This window comes from Chlorocebus sabaeus, chromosome 11 (assembly GCF_047675955.1).
Source record: "Chlorocebus sabaeus isolate Y175 chromosome 11, mChlSab1.0.hap1, whole genome shotgun sequence".
In the NCBI taxonomy this organism is placed as follows: domain Eukaryota; kingdom Metazoa; phylum Chordata; class Mammalia; order Primates; family Cercopithecidae; genus Chlorocebus; species Chlorocebus sabaeus.
The window spans coordinates 634,484-654,789 of record NC_132914.1 but is presented as its reverse complement, the minus strand read 5'-3'; the positions used below and the strand labels follow the sequence as shown (position 1 = coordinate 654,789).

Here is a 20,306-nt window from a genome sequence, read left to right as displayed (position 1 = left end):
AGGCGGAGGCTGCAGTGGGCCGAGATCACGCCACTGCACTCTGGCCTGGGTGACAAGAGTGAAACTCTGTCTCAAAAAACCCCCAAAAAATCTTGTACACTTGCACAAAACTGCAGAGGCCATGGAACAAAAAAGTAAACTGAGCTGCATGAGTCATTAACGAAGCATAGACATAGTACTGAGAAGTTACAGAAAACTCAAAGAGAATCTTTTGAATGAAATATTTTATTGAAAATAGTTCATTTAAAATCTATACATCATTTTTCAAAAGCCGTGTTACTGAAAAAAATATCAAACTTTCCAAACAAGGATCATTTCAGTTTCATTCACCCTTGCCAAAGTGTCTCCTTAATTTTTCCAGATGGACATTTTGTTTGAGTCTCTAGTGCCCTCTGGTGAAACACCATGAAACTGCCCAGAAACGTAACTCAGGCTCTGCTCACGACGGAAGGTGAAAGAGCAGAATGAGCACCTATTCCAATGGGACAGGTGTGATGTGCTGCCTTCTCCCCCAGCTCAGGAAAACGGCAGCCTCTGTGCGTGCGTCTCTCTCTTTAGGGAAAGTATTCTTCGCACGGACACTCCGCCAAGCTCATTGCAAAATACCTTCCTCCTAAGTTTTTATCATCACTGTCTTCTAAAAAAACAAAAACCTGTTGATACAGACGGGATAAATAATGAAAGCCCTAGGTCATTCAGGACCAGGCCCCTACTCCCCACAAATGTTAAAAGGACAGCAAAAATGATAAAGCAAGCTGAGCCTGCAAGAAAAGCTTTCCTAGTGGTCCCTGATTCTTCACCCTGTCTTCATAATAATCAACACCATCACTCTAGTCAACTCAGGTTTCCATTTTCTGGCAGCAGATGACCTTGTCCTCAGGTTTCAAGGAGCACACCTCTTCTAAATGGAGGCCATTTCCAAAAGTAGACATCAACAGAGTCTCAGTTCATTCTCCAGACCAAACACTTTCGACTTAAGATTCTTCAGTTCTCCTTGTATCTTATGTGCCCGTCTATTGCTGTCACGGACCTCACACAGAATGGCAAGATCCTGGTTTGCCCGGACATTAATTGTTGCCTAGGGATTTGAAAAAAAAAAAAAAGAAAGAAAGAAATGATCATGGCATATGCCAGGGGAGAGATATCGGTCAAAAAGACACAGCTCTGTTAGCTCCTTTTTATGAGATTTTGAGTACACAGGATAAATGCCATCCTTAGTTTGTTCAGTGGCTAACTAAAGAAGGAAAATGTAGAATTAAAGCAGAAATCCCATGAACATCCTTCCCGTACAATAAAGGAGCCTTGAGCTGGAGATCAATGAACAATGAAAGAGGAGTAAGACGGGCCGGGATAAGCAACACTGCTGGTACATTTGTAACAGAATGAAAGCAGGCCTCGCCTCTTTTCTGTAACTAAGCTTGTTGGAACCCAGGCTAACTGGCTAAATCTCATGAAGAAGGCTCTTGAGGCAACTTGTATTCTAAAGAACTGTGTCTGCTGGAAAAAATCACTCTATCAATCAATTACCCACTTTCCCCAACTGTAAAATAGACATGATTGCTTAATCTACTTCTTCAATTAGGAGGGATGACAATTTCCGTTAAGTTTAGCTCACATCGAAGTATTAATGATGCAATCATTCAGTGATTTCAGGGTATTTTTATTTTCCCTCTAGCATGTACTTGAACTGATTTTCGGGGAGGCTTAAAGACGGTGATCTATTAGTGTCTGTCAGCACGGAAACAACACATCCTTCTTTTGAGGAGCCTCGTGACCACGTTCCCTCACTTACACCTCTTTTCTCCCTTGTGGCAATCCAGGCCCAGCAATTACCTTATACAACATTTGCTCCAAGTCTTTCAGTTTCTGTCGGAGAACCTTAATATCTGTCTTAAAGCCTTCTACTTCCAAGATCCGTCGACGCTCCAATGCCTCATAGCGTCTCGTCATTACCTGTAAACGCTTCCCCATCTTGTTAGTGCGATCCTAAACACGGGGAACGGGGAGGCATTTATGAAGCTGAGGGAAGCGTTTTCCCCAGCCGTCTGCGCTTCCTACTCCGTTATAAATGGAAGATAATTTTGTACCTTGAAGATCTCTCTCCTCATTCCCTCTTCCTCACGAATTCGGGCAAGTTCCTCTTCTAAGGAAATGCACTGCTCTTGGTACATACCGGACAGCTTTTTCTCTTGGACTAACTTATCTTTTAGGGACTGCAAGTCAAAGGGACAAAAAGTATGAACACTCAGTTCTACAGTTTAGGTAATTCAAGTAGCACTTAGGCAAAGAAAGAAAGAAAGAAAAGAAGGGATTTCCAGAGGTACAAAGTGAGTTAAGGAACGAGATGACAAGGAACTTTGAGGAACATCTGAAAATCTCCTACTTCTAGACCAGTTTCGTAAACCCCATTTCTAAAGTGTACAGAGTAGAAGTTCAAACAAATATTTTTGGCTCTGGGAAGAGTCAAATAATGGAGCTCAGAAGCTGTCCCAAATAAGACATTATAATGTATGTTTTTAAAAAGGAAGAATTATTAACAACACTTACTATACATGCTGTATTGAGCAGTTAAAATGATCCTTTAAAAACCCAAATCAGATCGTGTTACTTCTTTCACACAGTCCTTCAAAGGCCTAACACTGTTGAGGGGTAAGTTCACACTCTGTACCGTGATGCACACGGCCCTCCACGACTGGCTGCTGCCAACGCTGGCTTCTTAAAGGGCATCCACTTCCTCCTTATTCATTCCTCTACAACCACGATGACAGCCGTCCATTTCCTTGAACACACTCCAGGGCATATAAACTTGCTTTTCCCTCTGCCAGGATGTTCTTCCTCAAGGTCTGTATGGCAAGCTGAGTCCCATTTTTCAGGTCTCAGCAAAAACACCAGATATGAGATAGTGTCCCTGTGCGTTCCTTCTATTAATACAACAGACTTCCGGCAACTACATATAATCTTCATGTAATTCTTTTATTCCCTTAACACCACATTTTTATAATCTATAATTTTCTTTTTTTTTTTTTTTGAGACGGAGTCTTGCTCTGTCACTGGGCTGGAGTGCAGTGGTGCAATCTCAGCTCACTGCAACCTCTGCCTCCCAGGTTCAAGCGATTCTCCTGCCTCAGTCTCTACCCAAGTAGCTGGGATTACAGGCACCCACCACCATGCCCGGCTAATTTTTTGTATTTTTAGTACAGATAGGGTTCCACTGTGTTGGCCAGGCTGGTCTCGAACTCCTGACCTTGTGATGGGCCCACCTCGACCTCCCAAAGTCTTTTTTTTTTTTGAGACGGATTCTCACTTTGTCACCCAGGCTGGAGTACAATGGCATGATCTTGGCTCACTGCAACCTCTGCCTCCTGGGTTCAAGTGATTCTCCTGCCTCTGCCTCCCGAGTAGCTGGGATTACAGGCACCTGCCACCACACCGGGCTAATTTTTGTATTTTTAGTAGAGACGGGGTTTCACCATGTTGGTCAGGCTGGTCTCAAACTCCTGACCTCAGGTGATCCACCCGCCTCGGCCTCCCAAAGTGCCAGGATTACAGGTGTGAGCCATTGCGCCCGCCCTAATCTATAATTTTCTTAGTTATTTGTTAATGTTTCTGTTTTTTCTCACCATTAAAATGTAAATACCATGAGGACAGACCTTGTTTAGATTACTGTAACTCTAGGGCCTAACCCATAGTAGGAGTGCAGTAAGTATTTGTGTTTTCTGTTTTTTGCTTGTTTTTTGTTTTTTTTGAGACGGAGTCTCGCACTGTCACCAGGGCTGGAGCGCAGTGGTGTGGTCTCGGCTCCCTGCAACCTCCGCCTCCCGGGTTCAAGCAATTCTCCTGCCTCAGCCTCCCAAGTAGCTGGGATTACAGGCACCCACCATCACGCCCAGCTAAATTTTTTTTGTATTTTTAGCAGAGACGGGGTTTCACCATCGTTGGCCAGTCTGGTCTTGAACTCCTGACCTCGTGATCTGCCCGCCTTGACCTCCCAAAGTGCTGGGATTCCAGGCGTGAGCCGCTGTGCCCGGCCAGCAGTGCAGTAAGTATTTGCTGAATGAATGAATGAATGAATGAATGAATGAACAAGGCTAATATTTTAAATCCCTAAGCGCTATAATGATCAACTGTTCTTCGAAACCTAGTTCTTGAGGCAGCTGCGACCAGAGCTTTCCGCACTGAATGGACCTTACGTTACAAACTGTAGGTTCTTTGGAATTCCTTCAACTCTCCCAGAAAAATAAATAACTTATTTAAGACATAAGGACATTACCTTAATATATTCACTTTGAGCATGATGACTCTCATGCATAACGGGCAACACTTTTCCAATTTTATCTTCTTTCTTCTTACACTGCACCCTGTATTGCTTAATCTTTGACATCAGATTATCTTTTTCAAGCATCCATGACTTCTCTTTACTTTGGTTTTCAGATCTGAGTTGCAGAAAATCTCTGGTGCTTTCATAGAGCAGCTCTTGGGTGTGGTGAAGACTAGGAACGAAAGTACAAATGCAGACATGAGGATGCACACACAGCGCACCTGAAAGCAAGGAACGAAAGTACAAATGCAGACATGAGGATGCACACACAGCGCACCTGGAAGCAAGGAACGAAAGTACAAATGCAGACATGAGGATGTACACACAGCGCACCTGGAAGCAAGGATCATTCCACAATGGAAGAGAATGGCTCTTCTTAAAATTGTGTAATATATAAATTTTGTAAAATATTAGCGCTTGTAAAAATCGGATCACTGGCAATCTTACAGGTTTTACTGGGCAAAGTATAATGTATCTACCCATGCTCACTGGTTCACAGACTGGTCTTTACAGGTATTTCCCTGAGTGCTCATGATTAGAAGGACTACAGGGATATTTACACATAGCCTGCATAAGTATGGACCATTCCTAGGAATCAGACAAGGAAGAACTAAATCATGGTGTTCTGACAAGTTAATACAAATTCTATAGTATCAAAACCAGCTTTGCTTTTGTGTATGCTGTGCTCCATGTAGAACTGCCTGTATCAAAATCTTAATCCTTTATTTTATTTTATTTTATTTTTTTTGAGACGGAGTCTCGCTCTGTCGCCCAGGCTGGAGTGCAGTGGCCGGATCTCAGCTCACTGCAAGCTCCACCTCCCGAGTTTATGCCATTCTCCTGCTTCAGCCTCCCGAGTAGCTGTGACTACAGGCGCCCGCCACCTCGCCCGGCTAGTTTTTTGTATTTTTTAGTAGAGACGGGGTTTCACCGTGTTAGCCAGGATGGTCTCGATCTCCTGACCTCGTGATCCACCCGTCTCGGCCTCCCAAAGTGCTGGGATTACAGGCTTGAGCCACCGCGCCCGGCCTGTTTATTTTAAAAAGAACTTTTTTTTTTTGACAGGGTCTTGCTCTGTCACCTAGGTTGGAGTGCAGAGGCACAACCACGGCTCACAGCAGCCCTGACCTCCTGGGCTCAAGCAATCCTTCTGTCTCAGCCTCTGAAGCAGCTGGGACCACCTCCCAGGGCGTTTGCCAGCTCATTAAAAATTTGTGAGTGTGTGTGGAGACGGGTCTTGCTATGTTCCCTAGGCTGGTCTGGTCTGGAACTCCTGGGCTCATACAATCCTCTCGCCCCAGTCTCCCAAAATACCGGGATTACAAGTGGGAACCACTGCACCTGGCCTCCTTTTTAAAAAGTCAACTTCCTATACAAAGTCGTTTTCAACAACTTTAGCCTATTTTAATTCCTCCATTCTCTGAAATTCCATCCCAGTGTTAATGTTCGCTTGTCTTATAATTCAACACTTGCTCCTCTGTCACATTTTAACTGTCAACATGCACTTTTTCCCACCCTGAGGGAAAGCATATACCTTATTTACTGCTTATTTTTGCCCCAATGGCATGAGATTGTCAAGGATAATACTAACTACTGGGCATACACAGGCAGTTAACAGATTCTTGATGACCCTTTCCTGAAATTTAGGAATAGACAATATTTCTATCTTTAAAAAACAATATTCTTGGAAGTTAGCAACTCATCAGTTTAACATTATACTGAATGATCTAACTGCTTGCAAGAGTATTAAATACCATGAAGCAATCACTACAGTTTTCTACTGAACAAATAATGTCAGATCCACTTATTTCCATGAGTAAAAGGGCACACAGATACGAGGGAAATGGTAGCACAGTGCCAAGCACACAGTAAATGTCACAAGATGAATGTACAGGCAGGTATGTGTGCACGTATATAAAGACAGAGAGATTTCACTCAGTTACCACACGGATCTCTCTCACTTTCAATGAGTTATTTTACTCTATCTTACATTACGTTCTCAATCTCAAACTGGGAAAGTATAGGCTTGTTAAAATACAAGTAGCTTGAAAGTGACACCTGAAGGGCAGTCATTAATGGCCTTGGATTTCTTCTTAGGAAGATCTGTCTAATGGAAGGAACTGATCACGTGCTCAGATATGAAGATAATGCTAAACAAGGAAGGTTATTGATATTCTGGAAAACAGATATAAAATTACAAATTACTGTGACAATTTAAAAATATCTGTCCCTTAAAAACAAAACCCAATGAAAAGTTAAGATGCTATATACTTAAGTGCAAAAACAGTAAAAATAAAAATGAAGATAGAGAAATACTGGCCAAATGCAAACACATTATACTATGTTAAAAGAAACATAGCAGGCCGGGCGCGGTGGCTCACGCCTATAATCCCAACACCATTTGGGAGGCTCAGGTGGTCGGATCACCTGAGGTCGGGAGATCGAGACCAGCCTGGCTAACATGGTGAAACCCTGTCTCTACTAAGAAGGAAGTGTCAGAAGGTGCTGCCACATAACAAATGTCCGATAAACAACAGCTGTTATAATTAGTCTGGCTGACGCACAAGGCGAACTACAGCAACAGGGGAGGAGCTGAGGCTGAAGGTTTATTTGGTGTCAGATGATGACGTTCCTAAAAATTCATGCTAAGGTATCAGGACTTTATCATAAGGTAAATGGAGACTATCAAATATTTTTAAGCAGTTGATAATTACTAATAGAGGAACTAATTCATAGTAGTGAGAAAGATATAAGAACACAAAAGGCCAGGCATGGTGGCTCACGCCTGTAATCCCAGCACTTTGGGAGGCCAAGGCGGGCGGATCACGAGGTCAGGAGATCGAGACCATCCTGGCTAACACGGTGAAACCCTGTCTCTACTAAAAATACAAAATAAATAAATAAACAAATTAGCTGGGCGAGGTGGTGGGCACCTGTAGTCTCAGCTACTTGGGAGGCTGAGGCAGGAGAGTGGCGTGAACCCAGGAGGCAGAGCTTACAGTGAGCCGAGATTGTGCCACTGCACTCCAGCCTGGGCGACAGAGCGAGACTCTGTCTCAAAAAAAAAAAAAGAAAAGAAAAGAGCACAAAGGATCAGCAATAGGAACAATTTAAACAAAGGAACAGAGTTTGAATTAATATCCTAAGAATGAGAGTTCAGGGCTGGGCACAGTGGCTCATGTCTGTAATCTCAGTGCTTCAGGAGGCTGAAGTGAGAGGACTGCTTGAAGCCAGGAGTTCGAGACTAGCCTGGGCAACACAGTGAGACCCCATCTCTACAAAAACTAATAAAAATAAGCCAGGTTTGGTGGTATGCACCTGTAATCCTAGCTACTTGGAAGGCTGAGGCAAAAGGATTGCTCAAGTCCAGGAGTTCAAGGCTGCAGTGAGCTATGATCACGCCACTGCACTCCAGTCTGGGCAACAGAATAAGACCCTGTCTTTACTGGCAAGTTAACACAAGTTCTATAGTATGAAAACCGGCTTGGCTTTTGTGTAGGCTGTGATCCAGGTAGAACTGCCTGTATCAGAGAGCAGAGAAAGGACTTGAGAGGGTTTTTAGGCTCACAATCCACACGGTTTGGACTTAAGGAATAAGAAAGTTAAGAGTTGAAGATGATCCTGTGGTTTCAACCTTGGGAAACTGAATACATGTGATGTCATGAAACTAAATGAGAAGAAGAAAGAAGTAGTAGGTTTAAGATGGGGATGGGAGTATTTACTGGGAGAAACAAACAGGGTGGTTTCAGTAGTGGTAAATCAAACACATTCAACTGAGAATGTCCTTATGGCATAGGTCTGGCCACTGGAACCAGGCAAAAGGGTGAAGGGGTTAGACGGGTAGAAGAACCAAGAAAGACAGGTGCTGCAGAAATCAAGGGAAATGAATTACAAGGAGGGGCTGATCTGTGATGCCAAACATGCAAGAAGATACTACGTATAATAAGGACTGAACAGAGATACAACTGGTCTCAGAAGTTAAGAGGTCGGCCAGGGCTGGGCGCAGTGGCTCACGCCTGTAATCCCAGCACTTTGGGAGGCTGAGGCGGGGGGATCACTAGGTCAGGAGATCAAGACCATCCTGGCTAACACGGTGAAACCCCGTCTCCACTAAAAATACAAAAAACTAGCCAGGCGTGGTGGCGGCACCTGTAGTCCCAGCTACTTGGGAGGCTGAGGCAGGAGAATGGCGTGAACCCGGGAGGGGGAGCTTGCAGTGAACCGAGATCGCGCCACTCACTCCAGCCTGGGCGGCAGAGACTCCGTCTCAAAAAAAAAAAGAAGTTGGCCGGGTGCGGTGGCTTATGCCTGTAATCCCAGCACTTTGGGAGGCTGAGGCGGGTGGACCACCAGAGGTTAGGAGTTCAAGATCAGCCTGGCTAACACGGTGAAACCCCGTCTCTACTAAATTTACAAAATTAGCTGGGTGTGGTGGCGGTGCCTGTAATCCCAGCTACTTGGAAGGCTGAGGCAGGAGAATCGCTTGAACCTGCGAGGTGGTGGTTGCAGGGAGCCAGGATCAGCCACTGCACTCCAGCCTGGAGACAGAGCGAGACTTAGTCTCCAAAAAAAAATAAAAGTTAAGAGGTCAGTGGTAACCCCAGAAAGGGCGTGTTTGATAAAATGGGGGGATGAACCCCAGAAAGGGCGTGTTTGATAAAATGGGGGGATGAACCCCAGAAAGGGCGTGTTTGATAAAATGGGGGGAGGAACCCCAGAAAGGGCGTGTTTGATAAAATGGGGGGATGAAGTCAGACTGCAGACAGGTAAAGAAAGGTAAGCAGGTTAGGAACAAAAACAATGAGGACAGAGTTGGCCATTTTTTGTTTTTATTTTTTCAGATTTTAAAAATAACTTATTTTTTTAAAGTACGTGCATTATAGGAAACTAAAACACACAAGAAGCAAAGAACGAAGTCATCCACAATCAGAATCGCTTTACAGTTTATAAAGTTTATAGGACGTTCTAGTTCCTCCGTGTGTGCAGACACAACGCCCATTGTATGGGATTGGGATCATACAGTATGTATCGTGCTGTTTCACACATCATAGATATTTACAATTCAAAATCCCAAAGCTACATGAGTATTCTGATAACCAAGAACACACTATGCCAACTCAATCTGTTAGAAAAAAATACAATCCTGCCTTTCTTGGGACAGAAATTTCATAGAAGCCAAAAAGGACAACATGTCTCTAGATAAAAGCACTGGCAGAGTTCCGATTAAAACACTGAGTGTGCAGTTTTTTGGTGTAGATATGTAAACTCATGTTTTCCATATTCATGAAGGGGCAAACAAAAGAAAAGGGCCCTATGACACTGAGTCAGACAGTATATCAGTGGATAAAAGAACACTTTTTTTTTTTTTGAGACAGGGTCTCACTCTGTCGCCCAGGCATTAGCGATTACAGGCGTGAGCCCAGCCTAGGAACGCTTCTTAACCACCAGAAGCTAAAACACCACAATGGATTAAAAGGAGCACATGAAATACTCATCAGCTCTGCAACGGCACGCCTGGAACAGCGAGATACTCACCTACGTAAGCCAGGGGTTTCTGAGGAAGACAATTTTTTCAAGGTTCCCTTTAGTTCTATGACCCACTGTTGTTCAAGTACAAAATGCTAACTTTTAAGTCACTCAGAAAAATAAAATACCCGTTAGGTTCAGCTTTCTTAGATACTCACTTTTTGGTTAGCTCTTTGATTTTGTTCTGGTTTCTCTGGTGCTGAACTTCTATTTCCTCAAGGTGAATCCGTCTATCCTCCATGAGCCCTTCAATTTGTTCTCGAGCAAGTTTGGTCTGCTCTCCCAGCTGAGCCTGCAGCGCCTCCACCTAGACAGGCCAAAAAGGGGTGAGGAATCCAACCCTACTTCCACTTACTTCACACCTCTAGGAAAACTGAGCCTTTCTCCAGAAAAATTAAAAAACAAACAAAAAAATCTCACTCCTAATCCTCTTGTTCATTTCAAGACAAGGTCTTGCTCTGTCCCCCAGGCTGGAGTGCAGGGGCGTGATCATAGCTCACTGCAGCCTCAACCCCATGGGCTCAGGCAGTCCTCCTGCCTCAGCCTCCAGGACTACAGGTGTGTCCCACCACACCCAGCCTCAGCCTACAGGACTACAGGTGTGTCCCACTACACCCAGCTAATTTTATTTTTATTTTTTGTAGAGATGGGGTCTCACTATGTTGTCCAGGCTGGTCTCAGACTTTTGAGTTGTAGAGATGGGGTCTTACTATGTCGTCCAGGCTGGTCTCAGACTTTTGGGTTGTAAAGATGGGGTCTCACTATGTTGTCCAGGCTGGTCTCGGACTTTTGGGTTGTAGAGATGGGGTCTCACTATGTTGTCCAGGCTGGTCTCGGACTTTTGGGTTGTAGAGATGGGGTCTCACTATGTTGTCCAGGCTGGTCTCGGACTTTTGGGTTGTAGAGATGGGGTCTCACTATGTTGTCCAGGCTGGTCTCGGGCTTTTGGGCTCCAGCAATCATCTAGCCTCGGCCTCCCAAAGTGCTGGGATTACAGGCATTACCATGCCCGGCCCAGTTTCTCTTAATGTCTTATAAATGGGGTTAGGCTATACAAGAGTATGTTCAAACGAAACCCAGCATCTACATCACACAAACAAAGCTACAAAATCGTTTCCCCTACCCTGTGATTTTTGCCTGTTCACTATTTCCCTTGACTGCCTCCCTTTAAGACACCCTTCCTGCCCAAAAGCAAAATGACTCTTGGTTTTTGGTTTCAAAAAGTACAGCAAATGAATATAAGGTAATTTCCTTCTCTGTGTCTGGCTGTCACGACTCTACATGGAGATAGTAGCCAAAGGTACAAACTGTCATTAAATCAACAGAGATTTAACCCAGTAAGGACAGAAACTTCAGTGCAATCAGATGAACAATCATGGTTCCAAATGACACATAATAACCAGGAGGTAAGAGAATAGTTCATTATTTTCCTAGACTTTAGAACCTAAGCACTAAATAAATGAATATACCACCGAACGTTGATCTGTCAGCATAGACAAGCTTCCCTCTGCAATCTCTGTATATCCCCAGGCCAGTGGATTCTTACTTTGTAATGGTTTTGGTGGACGGGGCTTAGTACATTGAACCGAAGGTTTAGAGTAGCACTTTTAGAACTTTCAAATAGAAAAGGATGGTTTGAAAATGTAAGCTCTTGGAAATTAAGAACAATCTCAATTTTCTCAGTCACATGAGGCTTAGATGGAGCCTGTGTGCAAGGAGATGCTTATCACACGATACTGAGGGTATGTTATACAAAGCCAAGCTTGTGGATAAAAGCCATCTGGGTCTGCCAAAACACATTCTTTACCTGCAGGATGAGTGTCTGTACGTCTCTCTGGTAATGTTCAGAACTTCCTCTTCTCTCTCGCGATGGTCTTCTTTTGCTTATTTTAGGATCTAAAATAGAAAACAAAATCCGTCAAGAAGGTTTTACCCGGCTTTTCCGTCTGCTATTGAAGCATCCGCATTTCCCGCGCAGGGGAGTTCAGATTCGTTTACCTGTGAGGGACGGAAAGGAAGAAGACGGGAAACACGGTAACCACAGTGCTTAACTTTTCAAACAGGAATCTGTCAGGGAACTCTGCAAGATGTCACCTAAATAATCCTACTCATCTTCTGGCAGAATCAACCACTAAATTTTCCTTAGAATCAATCACTAAATAGTTGTGTCTACTTTCTTAGTAAAATACTGTTTAATCAGAATAAGGCCAGGTGTTGTGGCTCATGCCTGTAATCCCAGTGCTCTGGGAGGCCAAAGCAGGACAATCACTTGAAGCCAGGAGTTTAAAACCAGCCTGAGTGACACAGTGAGAACCCCTCCCTACACAAAATAAAGTAAAATACAATAAATTAGCCAGGTGTGGTGGCATATGCCTGTCGTCCCAGCTACTCAGGAGATTGAGGTCGGAGGGTCACTTGAGTCCAGGAGTTCAGGGTTACAGTAAACCGTGCTCACACCACTGTACTGCAGCCTGGGTGACAGAGCCTGTCTCAACCAACCAATCAATCAATCAAACAGAATAAGGAATAAGAAAAACAAAACTTAAACATTTTGGTTATGACATATCACACAATTTTCAAAAGACAAGGTTATTTTAAAGATAAGGAACGCTAAAAATTGAACTGAGCAGGCCGGGTGCAGTGGCTCACGCCTGTAATCCCAGCACTTTGGGAGGCCAAGGCAGGCGGATCACCTGAGGTCAGGAGTTCGAGACCAGCCTAAATGGAGAAACTCCCTCTCTACTAAAAATACAAAATGAGCCAGGTATGGGGTGCGTGCCTGTAATTCCAGCTATTTGGGAGGCTGTGGTAGGAGAATCACTTGAATCTGGGAGACAGAGGCTGTAGTGAGCGGAGATCACGCCACTGCACTCCAGCCTAGGCAACAAGAGCAAAACTCCATCTCAAAACAAAACAAAACAAAAAGACACAATTGAACTGAGCAAAATTTAATTTCTTGGATGGTTCAAGAAGCTCATTAAGACATTAGACCACCAAAGGCATCATTATGAACATCAATTATCACTGTACAGTAGGGAAAACATTTCCAATTGTGTGCGCTGTGCTTTTTTTTTGAGACAGAGTATCGCTCTGTTGTGCATTGGTGTGATGTCGGCTCACTGCAAACTCTGCCTCCCGAGTTCAAGCAATTCTCCTGCCTCAGCCTCCCAAACAACTGGGATTACAGGCACCTGCCACCATGCCTGGCTAATTTTTTGTGTTTACATCGGTTTTGCCATGTTGGCCAGGCTGGTCTCGACCTCCTGACCTCAGGTGATCCACCCACCTCAGCCTTCCAAAGTGCTGGGATTACAGGTGTGAGCCACCGCGCCCAGCCTGCCCCGTGATTTTCAATTCTGCATTGATGAGAATTTCTAATAGGTTATATGTTTGTTACCTGCTTTGACAGCTGAAGATTCATTCTGCTCACGTTCACCTACAGCCTGGATAGTCCTTTGGAGAATGGTGACCTAAGGAAGCAAACACTGGTATTGAAGTAGCCTTCCTATAAACGTAATGTTTTATTTTTCAGCCTTAGTTCTGCAGACTGAAGGCTGTAAGTTAAATTTGTCAAAACTGATATGATTATATAAGGATGTCATACATATGAGAGACCACACAGGCAAAGTAACAAACTGGATAAAACCCTGTGTTGACAATATAAACTTAAAAAAGTTGGCCGGGTGTGGTGGCATGTGCCTATGGTCCCCGCTACTCAGGAGGCTAAGTTGGGAGGGTCGCTGGAGCCCAGGAGCTCAAGGCTGCAGTGAGCTATGATCGCTCCACTGCACTTCAACCTGGGCAACAGAATGAGACTTTGTTTCTAAAAAAAACAAAAACAAGGCCGGGCGTGGTGGCTCACGCCTGTAATCCCAGCAATTTGGAGGTCGATTGTGGGGACAGATCACCTGAGGTCGGGAGTTCAAGACCAGCCTGACCAACATGGAGAAATCCCATCTCTACTAAAAATACAAAATTAGCCAGGCGTGGTGGTGCGTGCCTGTAATCCCAGCTACTTGGGAGGCTGAGGCAGGAGAACTGCTTGAACCCAGGAGGTGGAGGTTGTGGTGAGCCGAAATCGCACCATTGCACTCCAGCCTGGGTGACAAGAGTGAAACTCTGTCTTGAAAAATAAATAAATAAATAATAAAAATAAATAAATACATAAATAAAATTCCAGGGCTATTTGGTAATATATGATTACAAACAAAACCAAGAACAGCCTGGGGCACAGCGGCGCCCCCTGTGGTTCCGGCTACTTGGAAGGATGGTGCTTAAGCCCAGAAGGGTGAGTCCAGCCTGGGCAACAGGCCAGGACCTCAGCTCTAACTTGTTTTTATTTTTATTTATTTATTTTTTTTTAAAAAAGCAGCTCTTTGGCCGGGCGCGCGCGGTGGCTCACGCCTGTAATCCCAGCACTTTGGGAGGCCGAGACGGGTGGATCGAGAGGTCAGGAGATCGAGACCATCCTGGCTAACACAGTGAAACCCCGTCTCTACTAAAAAATACAAAAAACTAGCCGGGCGAGGTGGCGGTGCCTGTAGTCCCAGCTACTCGGGAGGCTGAGGCAGGAGAATGGCGTGAACCCGGGAGGTGGAGCTTGCAGTGAGCTGAGATCCGGCCACTGCACTCCAGCCTGGGCGACAGAGCGAGACTCTGTCTCAAAAAAAAAAAAAAAAAAAAGCAGCTCTTTGGTGGATGTGGTGGCTCACGCCTGTAATCCCAGCACTTTGGCAGGTCAACACGGGCAGACTGCTTGCGCTCAGGAGTTCCAGACCAGCCTGGGCAACATGGTGAAACCCCATCTCTACAAAAAATACAAAAATTAGCTGGGCGTGGTGGTGCACATCTGCACCCCAGCTGACTGGGAGGCTGAGGTGGGAGGAGTGCTTGAGACCGGGAGGCGGAGGTTGTAGTGAGCTGAGATTGCACGTTGCACTCCAACCTGTGTAACAGAATGAGACTTTGTCTCAAAAAAAAAAAAAAAAAAAGTAGCTCTTGGCCAAGGACCTTCAGGAAACAGAAGTATACATATACAGATATGTATAAAAACGCTCAGGAACTGTTTACAGAAGTGAAAGAATAGAAATAGTATACACAGATACATAACTATTTCTACAGGAATGGAAAAAGAGATGGAGGTATGTATACCAAAGTATTAATAGTGGATTGTCTTTGGGGTATAGGATTATGAGAACCTGCCACTTTTACATGATAGATTACTATACTCTGTTTTTAATGAAGACCATGGATATCATTTGTAATCAGTATAAACAAAGATTTAAAAAAGGAACTTAAGAATCAAAACTTTCTCCCACACACAGTCTGCTCCTGCTTTCCTCTCTGTCTCAGCTACAACAGCCACCCCTCTGTGTTTCAGGTTTCTACACAGTGAAATGGGGTAAACGATGCTACTTCCTGAGGTTTTTGAAGAAAAATGCTTTAACAACTCAGGCAAACAAGGCACCATGATGGCTAATTCTCCACCTGCCTTCTCTAGTGAATACTAACGTTCTTCTGACGATGGGCCCTAGCCTGTGATTTGTGAAGCCACACTCACCATGCTCCACCAAAGATTACTTACTTTGTGAGGAGGCTCCTTACAAAAATAGGTCACTTCTCCAGCGTCTGTTCCCACAAGAGCCAAGAGATTCTGAATCTTGTTCTTGTCTTCTAGCTCCCTGCAATTCTCATGGAAAGCAAGCACATATTATTCAATGTCCCAAGTAAGTAACCCTTGCTGTTTAAAGGATCTCCCTTCTATTTTTTTTAAACAATAGTAACCTCAAATTAAAACAGTAACCTCAAATTAAAATTGAATAGTTATGTATCTAGACTTTAGCTCTACTTTGTAAAACATCAGGTATTTCCATTCAGAGAACAGGGGCCAAGGCACTTCTCAGCTCATTCTTTTTTTATTTTTTATTTTTTGCTTTGTCGCCCAGGCTGGAGTGCAGTGACGCCATCTCCACTCACTGCAAGCTCCGCTTCCCGGGTTCACACCATTCTCCTGCCTCAGCCTCCCGTGTAGCTGGGACTACAGGTGCCGCCACCTTGCCCGGCTAGTTTTTTTTTAATGTATTTTTAGTAGAGACGGGGTTTCACCGTGTTAGCCAGGATGGTCTCGATCTCCTGACCTCGTGATCCGCCCGTCTTGGCCTCCCAAAGTGCTGGGATTACAGGTGTGAGCCACTGCGCCCGGCCCTTCTCAGCTAATTCTAAAAGGGAACTCTAGCGGCTGCTGAGGGGCACTGCTCAGATCTTCCTCTTCAGGGCTGATGGCTCATTCTGCCATTTGCCAGGAATGCTGCCTGCTGATAGCTTGTAGTTGAATCTCCAGCCAAGGGAACTGCCTCTCATTCCTCAGGAACAGCCCATATCCAGTGCCGGGTCAATGAGGGAACACAAAAATCCAACCCCTTGCCTCAGTTCAGGATATCTCTGAAGAGCAATCGCAGCTTCAGAGACCCCTGTGGTGCTGGACGAGGCCTGTTGCAACTGAGTCCCAGTTTAAGTTCCCTCACTTCCCAATAAAATTCCTGCAAGCAAATCTCCACTGCACAGTCTGTTTCCCAGAGAACTCAACCTAAGGTAGCTTACGTCCGGACTGGACCAAGGAAGCAAATGCTAAAAAGGGATTTTGGGCTCGGTGTGGTGGCTCATGCCTATAATCCCAGCACTTTGGGCCGAGACAGGCGGATCACCTGAGGTCAGGGGTTTGAGACCAGCCTGGCCAACGTGGTGAAACCCCAGTCTCCACTAAAATGCAAAAATTAGCTGGGCATGGTGGCGCACACCTGTAATCCCAGCTACTCAGGAGGCTAAGGCACAAGAATCGCATGAACCTGGGAGGTGGAGGTTGCAGTGAGCCAAGATTGTACCACTGTACTCCGGCCTGGGTGACAGAACAAGACTCTGTCTCAAAAAAAAAAAACATGGGATTTCAGAGCCAGTGACATGGAGATGGCTTACAGAACATGGCGTTCTCACAGCAAGGGAGACGAGTAGTCAACAGAGAATAGCTTAAACAATAAAAGATAAGTCAAAGATGGAAAAGAGGCTGAGGGCTGCGCCCTGTACAAAATCACAATCTCTGACTCATTTTTCAGGCCCAAGTCCGTTTTTTTTTTGTTTGTTTGTTTTTTGAGACAGAGTCTCGCTGTCACCCAGGCTGGAGTGCAGTGGCGCCATCTCGGCTCACCACGACCTCCGCCTCCTGAGTTCAAGCAATTCTCCTGCCTCAGTCTCCCGAGTAGCTGGGACTACAGGCGTGTGCCACCACGCCCAGCTAATTTTTGCATTTTTAGTAGAGACGGGGTTTCACCATGTTGGCCAGGCTGGTCTTGAACTCCTGACCTCGTGATCCACCCGCCTCGGCCTCCCAAAGTGCTGGGATTACAGGCGTGAGCCGCCGCGCCCGGCCTCAAGTCAGTTTTAAGTCCCAGTGACAATCACCTAAAGAAGAGGCTCGAACTCCTAGAAGGTAAAGAAGAGGCTCGAGCTCCTAGAAGGTAAAGAAGAGGCTTGAGCTCCTAGAAGGTAAAGAAGAGGCTCGAACTCCTAGAAGGTAAAGAAGAGGCTCGAGCTCCTAGAAGGTAAAGAAGAGGCTCGAGCTCCTAGAAGGTAAGACCCTGTGACACCAGAGTAGATATTCATGGTAATGATTCCCCACATCCTCCAAAGGGTCTACAGCCATTTATTCAAGTAACTACATACTGGGGAAAAGGAAAGACCTGGGCATTTTAAGGATTGCTGGATACAGGGTCTAAGCTGACACTGATACCAGATAACCTGAAGCATCATCATGGCACTGGGGCATGTGGGGACCGTGGAATAAATGGAATTTGGGCACGTCCAGCTCACAGCAGGTCTATGGGATCCACCCAATCAATGGTCATTTCTTCAATTCCCAAATGATTAAAATGGACACACTAGGTGGGGGCAGTACCTCCAAATTAGCTTCTTGGCTTCTGGGGTAAACTAAGTGAAAGCCCCTGAAACTGCCCCTCCCTACCCAGTCAAGATGATCAATAAAGACCTAAAGAAAGCAGAGGTGGAGGTCCTTACTGAAGCCTCGTTTCATTCCTCAGTATGGCCTATACAAAACCAGGTGGATTCTGGGGACCACCGAGTAGGCCCCAATTTCAGTCATGGTGCCAGGTGTAGGACCTTTGCTAGAACAGAAATACTTAGTCTCAGGCACATGGTAAAGTGGTGAGTAATTAGGCAAATGCATTCCTTCCTACCCCTCAAAAGACCAGAGGCAGTTCACATCATGTGATGTGGACAACGGTGTACGTTTATAGTCTTTCCCAGGGCCATGTGAATGCTTTTACTCTCTGTCAATAGTATAAAAGAATCTGGGCCATCGTGGTGGCTCACACCCGTAATTCCAGCACTTTGGGAGGCTGAGGCAGGTGGACCACAAGGTCAGCAGTTCGAGACCAGCCTGTCCAAGATGGTGAAACCCCATCTCTACTCAAAAGTACAAAAATTAGCCGGGCATGGTAATGCACACCTGTAGTCCCAGCTACTCGGGAGACTGAGGCAGGAGAATCACTTGAATCCGGGAGGCAGAGGTTGCAGTGAGCCGAGATCACGTCACTGCACTCCAGCCTGGGTGACAGAGTAAGACTCCATCTCAAAAACAAACAAATGAACAAACAAAAACAAACAAACAAAAAAGAATCTGGATCTGGCTACACTACAGATCGCCAGGAGCTCACTACTGATGATATTGCATTAAATCAGACTGCATGAACAAGAAACAGCAAGTGCACTGGAACCTTTGGTAAGATACGTGTGCTCCAGAGGGTTGGAGATGAACCTTACGAAGTACATCAGTAATAAGGCTGTGATCTAGGCATGCCAGGATATTCCCTCCGAAGTAAAGATCAAATTATTTCATCTGGTACCTGCTATACCAAGAAGGAAGCATAATGCCTGAAAGGAGTCTTCAGGCTCTGAAGACAACATAGTCCGTATTTTGGAACACTGCTCTGACCCAAGTATCAACTGACACCGAAGGCGAGCTTTCAGCGCGGCCCAGAGTTGAAAGGACGCTCTGCTGCTTGGGACATATGACTCGGCAGATCCTATGGTGTCTGTGGTGGCACAAGGTACCAACTGGAGTTTACGGCAAGCAACACTACAAGAATCGTGACAGACCCTGAGAATCTGCCGCAAGACCACGCTGTCTACAGCTGAGAATGATGTCACATTTGAAAACCAGCTTCTGCCATGCTACTAGATCCTGCTAAAAATGGAGCACCTGACCGCAGGACACCAACAAAACCATGTGGCGAGGCTGGGCACGGTGGCTCACACTTGAAATCCCAGCACTTTGGGAGGCTGAGGAGGGCGGATTGCTTGAGCTCAGGAGTTCGAGACCAGCCTGGGCAATATGGAAAAACCCTGTCTCCACAAAAAATACAAAAATTAGTCAGGTGTGTTGGCTCATATCTGTAGTCCCAGCTACTTGGAAGGATGAGGCAGGTGGATCACTTGAGCCCGGGAGGCGGAGGGTGCAGTGAGTGGAGATCATGCCACTACATTCCAGCCTGGGTGACTGGGCAAGACCCTGTCTCAAAATAAATAAATAAATAAAAATAAACCATGTGGCTAAGTCTTTTCAACAAATGATGTTGAGAAAACTGGACATCCACATGCAAAAGAATGAAGTTGGAACCTTACCTAATGCTATATTCGAAAATTAACTCAAAATGGATCAAAGACTTAGACATAAGAGCTAAAATAATAAAAGTTTCAGAAGAAAACATAGGAGAAAAGCTTTCTGACAATGAACTTGGCAATGATTTCTTCGATGTGATACCAAAAGCAGAAGCAACAAAAGAAAAAAAATACATAAATTGAACTTCATAAAATGAAAAACTCCTTGCTCGGCATGGTGGCTTATTCCTTTGGGAGGCTGAGGCAGGAGGATCACTTGAGGCCAGAAGTTTAAGACCAGCCTGGGCCAGGCGCGGTGGCTCAAGCCTGTAATCCCAGCACTTTGGGAGGCCGAGACGGGCGGATCACGAGGTCAGGAGATCGAGACCATCCTGGCTAATACAGTGAAACCTCGTCTCTACTAAAAAATACAAAAAAATAGCCGGGTGAGGTGGCGGGTGCCTGTAGTCCCAGCTATAGGGAGGCTGAGGCAGGAGAATGGCACAAACCCGGGAGACGGAGCTTGCAGTGAGCTGCGATCCGGCCACTGCACTCCAGCCTCTGTGAAAGCGCGAGACTCCCTCTCAAAAAAAAAAAAAAAAAAAAGACCAGCCTGAGGAATATAGTGAGACCCTCCTATCTCTACAAAAAAATGAAAAAAAGAAAATAAATTAGCCAGGCATAGTGGTGCACGCCTATCGTCCCGGCTACTCCCGAGGCTAAGGCAGGAGGATCACGCTGGCTGACAGAGCGATACCCTGCCTCTAAAAAAAAAAAAAAAAAAGAGAAAATA

General features: G+C 45.2%; 1 protein-coding gene across 10 annotated transcripts in view; it reads right to left on the bottom strand.

Moving 5' to 3' along the window:
- Positions 1–209: 209 nt before the first annotated feature.
- Positions 210–20,306, bottom strand: part of CCDC77 (coiled-coil domain containing 77) — a 38,682-nt gene continuing 18,585 nt past the window's right edge. For all 10 annotated transcript variants that reach the window (XM_007967099.3, XM_007967100.3, XM_073020315.1 and 7 more), the window contains 8 exons: positions 15,429–15,525; positions 13,242–13,314; positions 11,652–11,740; positions 10,003–10,151; positions 4,271–4,490; positions 2,088–2,213; positions 1,834–1,986; positions 210–1,078 (listed from right to left, as the gene is read on the bottom strand). In XM_007967099.3, coding sequence (XP_007965290.1) covers positions 932–1,078; positions 1,834–1,986; positions 2,088–2,213; positions 4,271–4,490; positions 10,003–10,151; positions 11,652–11,740; positions 13,242–13,314; positions 15,429–15,525 — 1,054 coding nt within the window. In that variant the 3' untranslated portion in view covers positions 210–931. The remainder of the gene's footprint in view (positions 1,079–1,833; positions 1,987–2,087; positions 2,214–4,270; positions 4,491–10,002; positions 10,152–11,651; positions 11,741–13,241; positions 13,315–15,428; positions 15,526–20,306) is intronic.